Source organism: Nycticebus coucang, chromosome 18 (assembly GCF_027406575.1).
Source record: "Nycticebus coucang isolate mNycCou1 chromosome 18, mNycCou1.pri, whole genome shotgun sequence".
NCBI classification, from domain to species: Eukaryota; Metazoa; Chordata; class Mammalia; order Primates; family Lorisidae; genus Nycticebus; species Nycticebus coucang.
In genome coordinates, this window is record NC_069797.1 from 38,104,148 (window position 1) to 38,118,123 (window position 13,976).

A 13,976-nucleotide genomic window follows, 5' to 3' on the forward strand; every position below is an offset into this window, starting at 1 on the left:
TGCCACAGCTGCCTCTCCTGCTTAGCAGCCTACTCGTCCTGGCCTGCCAGGTATTTTTGCCACCCTGCCTGTCCTGATTAAGAGCTGACTGGCCCCGGGCTGCAGTGAGCATGTGTGGAATGTGCGCCAACTCTCTGACTCCACTCCTTCTCTCTGTTTCTCCCTGCCCCTCCTTCTCTCCGTCTCTCCCTAATGGGTGTTTTTGCCATCCTGCTTAGCAGCCCACTTGTCCCGGCCCACAATGCACATGTGTGGAATGTGCACCACACTCTCCGACTCCCCTCCTACTCTCTGATTCCCCTCCTTCTCTCTGTCTCTTGACTCCTCCTCTCAGTCTCTGGTGTAATCAGAGGAGTCACCAGGTTGCTTATGCAGAGCCTGCTGCTGCCCAAGGACCAAGGTAAGAACAAGTTAGGATTTTTTTTTTTTTTTGAAGTTAGGAGGTCTTTTTTTTGTTTGTTTGTTTGTTTGCAGTTAGTAGGGCCTTTTTTTCCCTGAAGTTAGGAGGTCTTTTTTTTTTCCCAGATAGGGGGTGCCTTTTTTTTTTTGAAGATAGAAGAGCCTTTTTTTTGAAGTGGGTTAGTTGGTTGTGGGTGGTTTTTAGGGGGGTTGCATCACAGTGGTAATGCAAATAGTCAGTGCTCAGTGCTAATGCAAATAGTCAGTGCTCACTGGTAATGATAAGTGTAAGTGCTCCGTGTTAATGCAAATTGTTAGCACTCAGTATTAATGCAAATTGTCAGCAGTCAGTGTTATCACAAATGGTCAGCAGTCAGTGTTAATGCAAATGGTCAGTGCTCAGTGTTATCGCATGGGGGCCCCAAACTGGTTCTGCCTTGGGCCCCACGGGAACTTAATCCGATTCTGTAGACAGCCAAGGAGTAGGGAATCCAATTTAATTGACAGTAAGTACATTTATATTCTGATTGCTATTCAGTTGTGTATGATGTTGTATGTTGTGTGCTGTGTAAGCCCGGTCCACACTGTTGCAATCTCTGAGCAGTGCGAGTTCACCCAGATGCTTGTATGGCTGAACTTGCATTAGATTCAGAAGAAAAAAGGCATACGTGCCTTCTTTATTCCTGAGAAGACCCATGTGATCAGATTCCTGTGCAAGTTCACAGATTGCAGTGCAGTTCGCACAGGGTAGTGTGAACTGGAAAGGTTGTGGAGGAACCGGCTGTGTAATCGTGCCTGTTCCCACACCACACCAGTGTGAGCCTGAGGTAAAAGTGGAGTTTCACCATATGGGCACTCGTGAGGCTGATGTGGACTGGCAAGGCTGCATTGATGGACACTGATCAGACTGCACTGATGGGCAGTGCAGACTATATGTCTCTGTGTGGGCAAAGTTACTGCTGGTATGTTGTTTTGGAGCACTTTTTACTAATAGCAATTTGGAATCCCTAGGAAACAATGATATCAAGAAAGAGAAAAAGTGACTCAGAGTGTAGGATATTCAAATAACAGTGGACTTACGATTACTTTTTCATGCAGTACAAGGAAAGAGCTGTGTGTTTGACATGCCAGAATATAGTGTCTGCATTCAAAGAATACAATTTGTGTTGACACTATCAAACTCAACATAAAGATAAATATGATTGTTTGGTCAGAGAAGTGAGAAAAGATAAAATATTAAAACTGAAATATACATTGACAACTCAGCAAAATACTTTTGTGAAGCAGAAAATGCTAAATACTTCATCACTGTGAGCAAGTTTTCAAGTTGCCAAGCTAATAGCATGCACTGGCAGATCATTCGTGTAGGAAGAATTTGTTAAAGAATGCCTTCTTTGTGTTGCCAAAGAGATGTGTCCAGAGAAGGCTGATTTATTTAGTACAGTGAATCTTTCAGGACCCTCAAATACATGAAGGATTGAAGAAATGGGAGACAATTTGCATCAGCATTTGCAAAACTCTGCAAAAAATCTTTCCTATTTTTCCTTGGCTCTCGATACAAGTAATGATGTTCGTGATTCTGCACAACTTCTAATTTTTATTCATGATATGAATGACTATTTTGAAGTCACAGAAGAGCTTGCTGCACTGCAAAGCATCAAAGGAACAACTACAGAAGAGGATATTTATGAAAAGGTTTGCCAAACTGTGAATAGGTTGGAGCTGGACTGGGCAAAACTAGCCAGTGTGACAACTGATGGTGCTCCTAGCATGGTGGGGGTCTAAGAAAGGAGTAATTGCTTGCATTAACCAAGAGATGGACAAACATAAACATTCTCATCCAATAGCCATATACTGCTTCATCCACCAACAAGTGTTGTGTAGTAAACCCCTGAAGTGGGACTCTGTTATGAAAACTGTGATATCTTTTGTTAACTTCATTAGAGGTAATGCATTAAACCACAGACAATTTCAGGAATTTCTGTCTGAGCTAAATGTTGCCTGTAAAGATGTTCCATACCACACAGAAGTCCATTGGCTGAGTCGAGGGAGAGTTTTGAAACATTTCTATGACTTATTTCCACAGATTACAGCTTTTCTGATTTCAAAAAACAAAGAAGTACCAGAGCTCAATGATGCAGAATGGAAATGGCACCTTGCCTTTCTGACAGATGTAACAGAGCTACTCAAGCCTTTCAATGTGCAACTTCAAGGAAAGGGGACGCTCATCTGTGATACGCAATCACATGTGAAAGCATTTGAAGTAAAATTAGGCCTCCTCATCGAACAAGTGAAGGAGGAAAATTTCTGCCATCTTCCCACAGCTCAAAATCTGTTAGTGGAAAATCCATTGGTTGCATTCCAAAATAAAACATGTGTGGATTCACTGGAAAAACTGCAAAAGGAGTTCCAATTTAGATTTAAAGAGCTTCATCTCCATGAACAGGACATACAGCTTTTCCGTAACCCATTTTCTATTGACATTGAAAATGTGGATACAATTTACCAAATGGAACTGGCTGAACTGCAGAATTGTGACTCTCTGAAAGATGCATTCAAGTCAAGCAGCCTTCCTAATTTCTATGCATCTCTCCTCTCTGAGACATATCCTAATCTCAGGAACCGTGCACTTAAAATGGCAACCATCTTTGGCAGCACTTATGTCTGTGAACAGACTTTTTCCAGATTGAAACATATGAAATCTCCAACCAGATCTAGACTAACAGATGCACACTTGCATCACTTGTTACGACTAGCAGTGACAAATATGGAACCGGACATTGACCATCTCATTAGCCAAAAGCAGGCCCATAGGTCCCATTGAAATACTGGTAAGTTGGGTGGCACCTGTGGCTCAAGGAGTAGGGTGCCGGTCCCATATGCTGGAGGTGGCGGGTTCAAACCTAGCCCCGGCCAAAAACCAAAAAAAAAAAAAGAAATACTGGTAAGTTTGTTGATTTAACTTTACTTGTTCTTCGTTTTAAATATTGTATTTGTTCCCCTTTTGTTTTTTTACTTCAAAATAAGATATGTGCAGTGTGCGTAGGAATTTGTTCATAGTTGTTTTTTTTTAAACTATAGTCTGGCCCTCCAGCTATCTGAGGGACAGTGAACTGGCCCCCTGTTTAAAAAGTTTGAGGACCCCTGCTAGAGGTTTTAGGTAGGGTAGGAGGGGGAGAGTGGTGTGCTACTGGCTTGCCAGGTAAGGTTCCAACTGGCTTCCCGCTGAGACTGTTCTTTTTGTTTGTGTCTTAGCCCCCCTGGAGGCATTGCGTTAGCTAGTTTCTCATTCCTCCTGGCTGGGTCCCAGCGGGTGGTTTCAGCATATGTCACTGAACAGCCAAGATGGAGTGCCTCATGCTCAAAATGGAGAGGCCTGTGCTCTGTTTTTGGAGTTCCTCTGGCCAACCTCTCAGTTATCAGGTATTACTAGAAATTAATTCTACGAATGAGTCCATCAGATGAATTGACAAGTGTTCTCTTTTCTAATTTTTAGAAAGAATGTGTAGAATTGGTGTTAATTTTTTAAAAGTGTTTGGTAGACTTTTCTAGTGAAATCATCTGGGCCTGATAACTGCAAGTTTTTGGATGACACATTTCGTTTCCCCAATAGTTACAAGGCTATGCAAATTACCTGTTTTATATTGTGTGAGTTGTGGTTGTTTGTGTTTTTTGAGGATTTGGTTCATTTCAGGTAACTTGTCATATTTATGTATGCAGAAGTGTGTGTAGTAGTCCCATATCCTTTGGAGGTCTGGACAGTCTGTATTGATACTCCCTGTTTTATTCCTGATATTGGTAGTTTGTATATTCTCTCTTTTCTTTCTTTCTCAATCGCGCTAGAGGTTGGCCAATTTTATTGATCTTTTCTAAGAACCAACTCTTTGTTTTATTGAATTTTCTGTTGTTTTTCTCTCCTTAGTTGCATTGATTTTTACTCTTTATTTCCTACTTTCAGCTTGCTTTGGATTTATTTCGTTCTATGTTTTCTATCATCTTAAGGTGAGAACTTAGAGACTTTTCATGTCTTCTATTAATAATTGCATTAGTTTTCTATTCTTGCTATACCAATTTAATGCAAATTTAGCAACTTGAAAGAATGTGAATTCATTATTGTACCATCCTGGAAATTAGAAATCCAAAATCAGTGTATTTTTTATGTAGAGTACTGGGTGGTGAACTTTTTGTTTTTCAGCACTTGAAAATGTGCCACTTCCTTCTGGTCTCCATGGGTTCTACTGCCATTCAAATTGTCTTCCCTATAAAGAAGGTGTCATTTTTTTTCCTCTTTCAAGATTTTTTGTCTTTAGTTTTCAGAAATTTAATTATGATTTGTCTTTGTATGGATTTCTTTAGGTTTACCTTGCTTGAGAATTGAGTAGCTTCTTAAAGTTGTTTACCTGACACATCAGGTAAATGTCCAAAAGAATAAAAAAAGAAAAAGGAAGAAATGGTTTGGGCAGAGGACACCAAAAAGAGAAAGAGAAGGAGGAAACATTTTTGTTCTAGAGATACAAGCCATTTTAAAAGATTCTGCTTAATTACAAAAGGGGAGAAAGGGACTGAGGATCTGCCTAGAGACACTTGGCCCTATTCCCCTCTCTCTAATCCCTCTTATTAGCCAGAGAAAGAAGGTAAAATAGCCCAAAAGAGATGGGTAAAAAAAGAAGAAGACGGGGGTGGCGCCTGTGGCTCAGCAGGTAGGGCGCTTGCCCCATATGCCGAGGGTGGCGGGTTCAAACCCAGCCCCGGCCAAACTTCAACCAAGAAATAGCCGGGCGTTGTGGCAGGAGCCTGTAGTCCCAGCTACTTGGGAGGCTGAGTCAAGAGAATCACCTAAGCCCAAGGATTTGGAGGTTGCTGTGAGCTGTGTGATGCCACGGCACTGTACCGAGGGTGATAAGGTGAGACTCTGTCTCTACAAAAAAAAAGAAAAGAAGAAGACGGGAAAAAAACCAAATACAGAATATCTTAGTCTGTTTTGTGTTCCTATAAAGGAATACTTGAGGCTGGGCAATTCATACAGGGGAAAAAGGTTTATTTGGCTTATGGTTCAGATGTCTGCAAAAGTTCAAGACTGAGTATCTCTGTATGCGGTAAGGAGATCAGGCTAATTCCACTCATGGTGGAAGGCAAAGAGAAGGCAGCATGTGCAGAGATCACACTGGGAGAGAGGAAGAAAGAGGAGGGGAGAGGGACAAAGCCCTTATTAACAACCACCTCTCAGGGAGCTAACAGAAGGAGAACTCACTCACCGCTCTCCCAGGGCATTCATCTATTCACGGGGGATCCATCCTTATGTCCTAAATACCACTCCACTCCCATACTGGGGATTGAATTTCACTATGAGATTTGGAGGACATAAACATCCAAACTACAGCAAAGGGAGAGAAAATAAAAATAAACACCTAAATTATATATAGAGATAAAATATTTTAATATAGATATAATGGTAGACCACATAATACAATATAGATATACAATTATTTTATTTTTTTTTATTTTATTTCGTTGCTTATTTTTTATTTCTTTACTTTTTTTTTTGTTGTTGTTGAGACAGGGTCCCACCCTATGCCCCTGAGCAGAGTGCAGTGGGCGTGGTAGCTCACCACAACCTCAGACTCGGGCTGCGGGCACCCCGCTGCCTCAGCCTCCGGAAGCCGCTGGGATTACAGGCGCTCGCCACGGCGCCCGGCTGGGTTTTTCCATTTTTTTCACGAGTCGGGGCCTCACTGTCGCTCAGGCGAGTCTCAAACTCCTGAGCTCAAGCGATTCTCCCTCCTCAGCCTCCCACAGTGCTGGGATTACAGGCGTGAGCCACCGTGCCCGGCTAGATATACAATTTTTAACTAAACTAAAACAAAGGCCCACAATTTGACCCAATTGGAAATCCAAAATTTATATTCTTCTCCTGGTCCCACAAAACTTGTATCATTCTAACATTGCAAGATGCAATCATTTTTTCTCAATAGATACAAAACTCCTACCCTATTCCAGCAATACACGTCCACTGTAATCAACCAACCAGCTATCATGAAGCTCTAATGGATAATACTAGAGCCAGACCACCAAACAGACATCCTTAGCTTTTTGTTGATAAATATTTGGTTTTGGACTGCGTTTCAGCACTTTATCTTTACCCAACCATTGCGACAAATGCTTGAGATTGTCAAAAACAATCCATTTTTCATCACATATAACAATATGACATAGAAATGGTTCACCATTTCATGTCATTACATCGTGACAGCAGCAAGCTTGGAGATAATTTCTCTTTTAATCCACTCATTTAATTCATGCCGTACTCATCTATCCAGCTTCTTTACTTTCTTATTTGTTTGTAATGGTCCAATATTTTTGGAATAGTAATGGCAAACCTATTCATGCGTAAGATGAGATGGATTTGCTTCCACTATAGCTTTCATCTCATCATTAAACACTGTAGTCTCAGGTCACTTCTAAACCTCATTTTCAAAATTGAAATCAACAGAACTGAACTTCTGAAGCCATCAATATAGTGTGGGTTCATTAGCAAAATCCCTCCACATCTTTCCCAAACGCTTTGTTGTTGATACTTCAAGGTGTCTGCGCTATGTTGGTTCCATACTGGAACTCTTATTCTGGAATAACACTAATTTTTGACTTGTCCATGGTTTCACAAAAATTGCTCTAAAGAACTCTGAAAGATAATCACAAGCCAAAACACGCATTTGAAAGAATGAGGATGTACTTTCCCAACCAGATAAAACTAGAGTTGTCAAAGTGAAATGTCGCAGATATTAACTGTCAAACTTAGTACTTAAGGAGATCGAACATTTTAAACATAATAACAGAATACATACGAACTTATTAACAAATTGCTTAATACCCTGCGACATAACCGCCATATCTGCCATGTTGATATATATATATAGAGAGAGTCATATCTCATATATATATAATGCGCATGTAGATATATAGACATATCTCATATATATATAATGCGCATGTAGATATATAGACATATCTCACATATATATAATGCGCATGTAGATATATAGACTTATCTCATATATATAATGCGCATGTAGATATATAGACATATCTCATATATATATAATGTGCATGTAGATATATAGACATATCTCATATATATATAATGCACATGTAGATATATAGACATATCTCATATATATGTCATGCACACATTTAACACATTTTGCAACTACATGATATTAAAAACCCCCAACATTCTGGATTTTTTTTTTGTTTGTTTGTTTTTTTTGTTTGTTTGTTTTGAGGCAAAGTCTTGCTCGGTAGCCTGGGCTAGAGTGCAGTGGCGTGATCTTAGTTCACTTCAACTCAAACTCCTGATTTGAAGTGATTTTTGCACTTAGCCTCCTGAGTAGCTAGGACTACAGGTACACACCACCACACCTGGCTAAGTTTTTGTTTGTTTGTTTGTTTTGTAGACGAGATCTTGCTATGTTGTTCAGGCTGGTCTTGGCCTAAGCTCAAGTGATCCTCCCACCTCAGCCTACCAAAGTGCTGGGATTATGGGTGTGAGCTGCTGTGCCCAGCCTCAGATCTATTTTCTTGACTGGTGCACACAGTGCCTGATGATTCCCAGGTCACCGCCCACCAGCGTTTGGTACAGGCTGGGACACAGTAATGGCCACGGTTCAAGGCTAGAGAGAGAGAGTCTGGGAGTGCAAGAATGCTCCCATTTTCCTGAATTCATCTGTTCATTGGCTTGATTTCACTGCTAAGTAGTTTTTCAAGAAGATATTAGAGAACTATGTTCCCTGAGATTTGAATATCAGCCTGTTTTCTCTATATTCAAATGACACATTTGCTTGGTAAAATATGCCTGTGTAGAACTTACTTTTCTTCAGAATTCCGAATGCATTATTCCACTTCTGGCACTAGACACAGCAATGGAAAAGGCTGAGGTCATGCTGGTCTCTAATCTTTGTTCCAAGACCCCACTCAGTGTCCTAGATATGGATTCAGGACACTCAGCCAAGGATGTATGCTGCTCTGTTGAGCTTCATCTTTGTCCCTCAGCTCATCTTAGATGAGTGCAAAACATTAAACCCTGGTGTCTTGATAGCAAAATGATATAAAAACTATTAACTGCTGGGTGCGGTGGCTCACTGTAATCCTAGCATTCTGGGCGGCTGAAGCAGGCGGATGGACTGAGGTCACAGGTTTGAGACCAGCCTGAGCAAGAGCCAGACCCCATCTCTAAAAAATAGCCAGGCTTCATGGTGGACGCCTGTAGTCCCAGCTACTCGGGAGGCTGAGGCCAGGGCATCGCTTGAGCCCAAGAGTTTGAGGTTGCTGTGAACTATGATGGCATGGCGTCTACCAAGAGTGACAAAGTGAGACTCCGTCTCAAAACTAATAAATAAATACAATTATTAACTCATAGTTTTTCAGAAAGGGCTAAAACCCATCATAGGAGAACATGCTTTCTCCCTCTCTTCTTAGCAGGTACCCTGTGAAGCTTTGCTTTCACAACATCTGAACAAAGCTAAATAGAAAGGAAATGTGAAATGTTCCTTTAAAACTACTTCTGAGAACCTGTTTTACAGGCTTGGTGTGTAAAATTACCCACAAGGTATAAGCTTCAGGCCTCAGCCATATCTGGAGGGTATGACAGAATCACAGTCATCAGGGATAAGATTGTCACCACTTCTGTCCTGATCTGCCGCTAAGAAGACAGAAGGAGCAGACACAGCAGTTTCATAGGACCCTGTTAATTTGGCTACATTTGTAGGTAAAGTCGAAGTTGTTTGAGCGCCTGTGGCTCAAAGGGGTGGGGCACTGGCCCCATGTACCAGAGGTGGTGGGTTCAAACCCAGCCCTGGCCAAAAACTACCAAAAGAAAAATTACAATAATAACAACAACAACAACAACAACATATTGATTCCAGTGAGGGACACTGGGACTCCAAAAGACAAAGCTGAGTCCCAAAGAGTTGAGTATCTTTGAGACTTTATTTTTTTGTGTGGTTTTTGGCAGGGGCTGGGTTTGAACCCACCACCTCTGGCATGTGGGACCAGTGCCCTACTCCTTGAGCCACAGGCGCTGCCTCTTTGAGACTTCATAAAGTGCCACCAGCAAGGCTTTCCTTGTATTAATGGTTACACAGTAGTAGGGTTTTGGGTAAAATGCTTCCCTTTCTGAATCATAACAGCAGCTTTCCTTGCCTTTAGGACTCAAGCAGAAGATCTTTCTCCTGACACAAAGTTTTCCAGTGTAGCCACCAAGTTCTACTAGCTTCTGCTTTAAAGTTAGGGCAATCTGTTTAGAATAGCCTTTTAACTCTTCGTCTAGTGACCCACAGAAGGTGAGTAGGACTGGGGGATTTCTCTGGGAAATCAGAAGAGCATCACAGGTGACTTTCTGGTTCTTTTCCAAGCCCAGACACAAAGACCAGCTCCTGGAGAAGAAGATCCATGAATCTTGACTGTCAAAGTCCATTTCTTTCCATATTATTTCTGAGGACAATTTCATGTAATGGACGTCTGGAGTAGATATTTTCTCTTCTGACAGTCCTAGATAAGGAAACAATGATAATAAATTATAAAACACTGCAAACTTCCAATTTAAGTGGTAAAAAGTAGCTTGTATCAGACCAACCCTCCCACCATAAATAACTATAAAAGCTGTAAAAATACATCAAACAATAAGGAACTGTAGAGCAACCAATTCAAGCAGGATCAATGTTTGATAGACAGGAAGCACAAAAGTAGCTTCACATTCACCTCTGCTTTCTTCCTAAGGAGATTTTCTAAAACACGGTATGGATAAATAAAGCCCAAGCAGAAACCAGCAGTTTTACTGAACTAAGGGGAAAAAGTGGCCAGAATTCAGGGCTGCCCAAAGAGCTGGAATTTGAGAAGTAAAATCTCAGAGAAGATGAAACATCACAGAAGAAATCAAAATCTACATACAAATTTCCCTCAACTCAATTGGCTAACACAGGTGAGATGCTGGAAAAACAGAAGAAAAGATCAAATGGGAGACCAAAGAGCTGAACATAAGTTTTATCAGCCCATGATGGTGCTGCAGACATACAGATTGGAATTCAAGTCCTCGCAAAGTAGAAGGGCCTTTGCCTAAATATCCCTGACCTTAAGGCTAGAGATCCAACGTTCAACCTAGATACAGAGTTTACCCTGGAACAACATGAGTTTGAGCTGCATGGGTTCACTTATATGCCAATCTTTTTCTACCTCTGTCACCCCTGAGCCAGAAAGACTGACCCTCCTCTTCCTTAGTCTACTCAACGTGAAGATGATCAGGATGAAGACCTTTATGATGATCCACTTCCACTTAATGAATACTGAATAGATCTTCTCTTCCTTAGGATTTTCTTAACAACTTTTTCTTTCCTCTAGCTTACTTTATTGTAAGAATACAGCATCTAATACATAGAACATATACAGTATGTGTTAATTGACTACATAGGGAGACCCTGTCTATAAAAAAATTTAAAAATTAGCTGGGTGTTGTGGTGTGTGCTTGTAGTCCCAGCTACTTGGAGAGAATCTGAGGTCCAAGCCTAGGAGTTCAAAGCTAAAAATGAGCTATGACTAGGTCACTGCACTCCAGCCTGAGTGATGAAACAAAATTTCATCTCTAAAAATAAAAAAAAGTTATACACAGATTTTTTTTTTTTTTTGAGACAGCGTCTCACTACATTGCCCTTGGTACAGTGCTGTGGAGTCACAGCCCACAGCAACCTCAAACTCTTGGGCTCAAGCGATCCCCTTGCCTCAGCCTCCCAAGTAGCTGGGACTACAGGCACCCACCACAATGCCCAGTGATGTTTTGGTTATAGTTGTCATTGATGTTTGGCAGGCCTGGGCTGGATTTAAACCCCCCAGATCCAGTGTGTGTGTCTGGGGGCCCCAGCAGCGTGAGCTACAGGCACCAAGCCAATATACACAGATTTTTGACAGCACAGAGGTCAGTGCCCCAACCACTGGTTTATTCAAGGGACAGCTGTACTTAGTAATGTGCTGGCGGGGACAAGGTAGATCAGTAAGAGGAAGTGGGAACTTTCAGCATTTGGAGCTGAGAAAGTGGTTATCCATATAGAATAAAATGAAATAGCATGCTACATCACTGTCCATGGAGTTGTATTGCAGTTTTTAAATGTTAAACGTTACATGCAAGACTTTAAACTTCTCTCCCTTGGGTAGAGAAGGACCTCTTACACAGGTACAAAGAGCACTAAATTATAAAATCTAAAAATGATACATTTGGGCTGGGCACAGTGGCTCACACCTGTAATCCCAGCACTTGGGAGACCGAGGCGGGTGGATTGAGCTCATGGGTTCAAGACCAGCCTGAGCAAGAGCGAGACCACCGTCTCTAAAAATAGCCAGGGGTTGTGGCACCTATAGTCCCAGCTACTGGGAAGGCTGAGGCAAGAGTATCTCTTAAGCCCAGGAGTTTGAGGTTGCTATAAGCGATGAGGCCACAGCACTCTACCAAGTGTGACAAAGTGAGACTCTGTCTCAAAAAAATAAAAATAAATAAACTGCAAGATAACTTAAAAATGATACATTTAACTATATTAATATTTTAAACTACTACTTATGAGGATATGCCTTAAGAAAAAAGAAAATGCAAGCCACCAACTTGGAGAAGACATCTGTAATCTGTAATACGATCTATGATTAAAAGAGGATTTTATTCTAGAATCTAGGCATTACTCCCACAAATTGATAAGAAAAAGACAAAGCCTATCAGAAAATGGGCAATACACAGAAAAGGCACTCCATACAAGATGAAGTACATTTGACAATAAGTATATGGACAGATGATCAACTGAATTAATAATCAGGGAAATGCATTCCACAAAGAGAGATCATTTTGCGCCCATTCGACTGGAAAGGAAATCAAGAGAAGCTGCAGAAATATGAAGAGAAGTTTGACAAGTGGAGAAGATGTGGCATTTTTAATGGATTGTTGATGTGAGTAAAGTGATCCATCTACTTTGGAAAATGACTTATTACTTGAAGATTCTTACAACTCCTGAACTAAACATTCTACTCCTAGGTGTGCACTCAAGAGAAATCTTGCACATATGCACAGGAAGACAGAATATTCAAGGTTACTGTTCATATACCACTAAATGGGAAATAAGTCAATTGCCCATAAACAACAACAAAAACAGACAGATAAATCAGAGATGCGGAATATTGACGGTGTTTCTTCAGTAACTGAATACGGCCATGCCTGAAGCTGGGTCTCACTCTAGACTTCCCAGTGACATCATATGAATACTTCTTTCTTGGTTTAAATTAAATTTAGTTGGGCTGGGCATGGTGGCTCATGCCTGTAATTCTAGCACTCTGCGGAGCCCAAGGCAGGTGGATTCCCTGAGCTCAGGATTTTAAGACCAACCTGAGCTAGAGTGAAACTCTGTCTCTAAAAAACAGCAAGGCAGGGTGGCAGGCACCTGTAGTCCCAGTTCCTCGAGAGACTGAGGCAAAAGGATCCCCTGTGCCCAAGAGTTTGAGGTTGCTGTGAACTATGACGCCATGGCACTCTACCAAGCATGACAAAGTGAGACTTGGTCCCCACCACAAAAAAATTAAACTCAGTTGGATTGCTCTTACTTTCAAATAAAGGAGTTCCTTTTATGCCAAGAACATTTTTTTTTTTTTTTTTTTTGTAGCAACAGAGTTTCACTTTATTGCCCTCGGTAGAGTGCCGTGGTGTCACACAGCTCACAGCAACTTCCAACTCCTGGGCTTAGGCGATTCTCCTGCCTCAGCCTCCCGAGTAGCTGGGACTACAGGCGCCCGCCACAGCGCCCGGCTTTTTCTTTTTTTTTGTTGCAGTTTGCTGGGGCTGGGTTTGAACCCGCCACCCTCGGTACATGGGGCCGGCGCCCTGCTCACTGAGCCACAGGCGCCGCCCTATGCCAAGAACATTTTAATCCAAATCTAAAAAATTAAAATTTTACAGACTCAATGATTAAAAATACCAAGAAATGGGTGACACCTGTGGCTCAAGGAGTAGGGCGCCAGCCACATATACCAGAGGTGGCGAGTTCAAACTTGGCCCTGGCTAAAAACTGGAAAATAAATAAATAAATAAATAAATAATAAATTAAAAGTATTTTTTAAATGCCAAAAAATTCCTATAAACACAAGCATGCACTCTGATAACAGATTTCAAGATAGAGTGGATTTGAAGAGAAGTCTGGAACATACTTACACCAAGTACAAAAGAAGTTAGAGTTAAATTACCTGGCCAGGGACTTTCCAAGGAGTGTTTACCAGGAGGTAACATATACGGAACACCAGTTGGTGGCACATGTCTTTGAGAGGCCAGCTCTTCATTTAGCCACCTGGGAAAATCTTAGAAAATAAAAATCACATTTTTAATTTGGCACAAGGCAGACTCCCAACTTACTAACTCAAAGTACATCCAAAGTCTACTTGGAATTGACCCCGTTTTCCTGATAAAACATTGTTAGATATTGTGGCTATATTCCTAAGTTAGATAAAATTGTAAAATGAACCCTTGTTGTGTTAGGCCTAGGCTATAATAGAAAAATACCAGTTAA

General features: G+C 41.2%; 1 protein-coding gene across 1 annotated transcript in view; it reads right to left on the reverse strand.

Annotated features, from left to right (window-relative positions):
* Window positions 1-9,010: 9,010 nt before the first annotated feature.
* The window catches only part of SLFN12L (schlafen family member 12 like), a 94,734-nt gene continuing 89,768 nt past the window's right edge, over window positions 9,011-13,976 (reverse strand). Inside the window, exons 6-10 of the mRNA XM_053570744.1 lie at window positions 13,711-13,727; window positions 13,445-13,474; window positions 12,802-12,829; window positions 9,533-9,978; window positions 9,011-9,094 (exon numbers count right to left, since the gene is read on the reverse strand). Of these exons, the coding sequence (XP_053426719.1) occupies window positions 9,011-9,094; window positions 9,533-9,978; window positions 12,802-12,829; window positions 13,445-13,474; window positions 13,711-13,727 (605 nt within the window). The remainder of the gene's footprint in view (window positions 9,095-9,532; window positions 9,979-12,801; window positions 12,830-13,444; window positions 13,475-13,710; window positions 13,728-13,976) is intronic.